General features: G+C 57.7%; 1 protein-coding gene across 1 annotated transcript; it reads right to left on the bottom strand.

The window, feature by feature from the left end:
* Positions 1-721: 721 nt before the first annotated feature.
* CLDN2 (claudin 2) lies at positions 722-1,411 on the bottom strand. Its single transcript, XM_077827256.1, has one exon. The coding sequence runs from the start codon at positions 1,409-1,411 to the stop codon at positions 722-724; it is 690 nt and encodes a 229-aa protein (XP_077683382.1).
* Positions 1,412-2,181: the final 770 nt, after the last annotated feature.

The raw sequence follows: 2,181 nt of genomic DNA, 5'->3' as shown, positions 1-2,181 counted from the left end.
ATTGCAATGCCTCGTCATTCTTGACCCACGGGGCCATTCAGCAAATGTGCTGCTCCCGGAGAGCTGCTGCCTCTTCCCTCCACCCCCCTCCCCAAATCACTCCAAAGTACAGTAAGTGCTTCATGGCCAGTCCTAGCAAGCTCACCCCTGGCCCACCGCCCTGTCAAACGCTCTTCCACCTGCTGTGTGACTGCACCCTCCCATCTTCACTGTCCTTCACCTGCAGGCGGGCGGCATTGGCAAACATGCCCCTTGTTCTGTGTCCAGTGCACATGAGCACGCAGGCCAGTGACCACTTGCGAGAGCCAGGTGCTGGGGCTGCGTTCCACAAGTCCATCTATTGCTGTGCCGACTGAGCACTTGCTGCTCTCATGCGGACGGCCATCTGGGATGCTGCTCTTCCTCTTGGTGCAGAGGGGGGTTCCCAATGGAGAGTGCTCCCCTGGGCTTGTGTTTTGCTGCCTGCCACTTGAGGGGACTATGGCAGAAGGCCAGAACCAGCGTAGTCCATGCGAGCTGCTGAGTGCCTTGTGGGAGCATCGGTCAGTCAGTGGAAATTGGGATTCAAGGACAAGTGCATGAGAGAGACGAGCTCGAGTGATTGGTTCGGCCTCTCCTCTTACCTCCCCCAGTCCAGTCCTTCTGAGTGGCCCCCAAGGCAGGTGAGGGTTTTAGATACCGGCTGCCTTACTGCTGGGGAGTTGGCCAGGCCTCGGGGCTCCTACACGTACCCAGTCAAGTTGTAGCCATTGAACTCACTCTTAGGTTTCTGAGTATGGCTGATGGATGGCTGGGGGGTCACCAGGGCTTTGGATTGGTAGGCGCTCTGGTAGGTTGTCTCAGACTCCCGGGGCGGGCAGGATGCAGAGAGGATGCAACCGCCAAGGAGGGTTAGCAAGGCTGAGACAATGCCCAGGTACAACGCTTCCCCCATCTCATACTTGGCGCTGTCTGGGAGGATCGGGTTGTAGAAATCTCGCAGCAGCACGTGGGTGCTCCACACCACGGGGATGAAGCACAGCACACCCCCCACGATGAAGATCACACCCCCTGTCACTGCTACCCTGTCCTTGGCAGAGGAGCCCTTAGCGAAGATGGTACACTTCATCCCCATCACGGAAACGATACAGGCCAGCGAGGAGATGGCACAGGAGGTCACCATCAAAGCCTGAGCTGCCTGGATGTCGGACGGCAGGGCCAGCAGGGAGTTGTAGCTATCGCACTGGGTGACTCCGGTGCTTTGTATAGCACATTCCATCCAAAGGCCCCGGGTGAAGCCCACCGCCGTCACGATGCTGGAGCCAATGTAGGAGTTTTTCTTCCAGCTGGGTAGGAGCGTGGTGATCACTGTGCCCAGCAACCCCAGCCCCGCCAGGATGTAGCCCACAAGCTGTAGCCCGACTGAGATCATCTTCAGTCGATCTCCTCACCTGGCTGTGGCTGACTGCTCCTGCCTTTCCTTGCTGGCTGCCTGGCTCCTCACCACCAGCCCCTTTCCTGTCTTTCTATTGTCCCAGCTCTTGGAGAGCAGCTCGGTGATCTGGGCTTATCTCCTCCCCGGTCCTTGTATGCTAGGTCTGTGGGGCTATCTGTGTGGGGGCGGGAGAGAGGGGAGGAGAAATTCCCTGGAAGGAAAAAATAATCCATAGCAGATTAAATATTGACCAGAGACTCCTGAGAGATGCCAAGTGCCCTTTCACCACCGCTATCATTCCAAACAAGCTTTCGAGAGAAAAAGCCCCCCAAATAATAAACTCAACCAAGGGAGTCTAAATGTGCCTTGGTGGCAGGGGCCTGGCGAAACACCCACGTGCAGGAACATGAGACGAATCAGAGCTTTGCTCCACATCTCCATGTTCCCTTCCAGCCCGGCTGCTGGATCAGTGGCTAGTGGCACGTGCCATTGCATTGCCTGAGCTGGGGCACCCTGCGATTAGACGCTCTCTCTCTCTCTCTCTCCTGCAGCCTGGTGGGGAATCGCCTATGGCTGCCCAGAGATCCTGACCCCTCTGGCCCCCTGTGTTTGAGAACACCACCTCCCCGGAGCCATCTCCACCAGCCATCGCTAATGTCATGCACATAGGGAAGGAGTGCGCTGTAAGTGCCAGGCCAGCGCCCAGCTCCCTGCCAGCCCAGGCCAGTTTGAGCAGTAATGCAAAGGCAGCCTGAGGGGTAGTGCTG

The sequence above is a fragment of the Eretmochelys imbricata genome, chromosome 9 (assembly GCF_965152235.1).
Source record: "Eretmochelys imbricata isolate rEreImb1 chromosome 9, rEreImb1.hap1, whole genome shotgun sequence".
In the NCBI taxonomy this organism is placed as follows: domain Eukaryota; kingdom Metazoa; phylum Chordata; order Testudines; family Cheloniidae; genus Eretmochelys; species Eretmochelys imbricata.
This window is presented reverse-complemented; position numbering and strand designations above follow the sequence as displayed.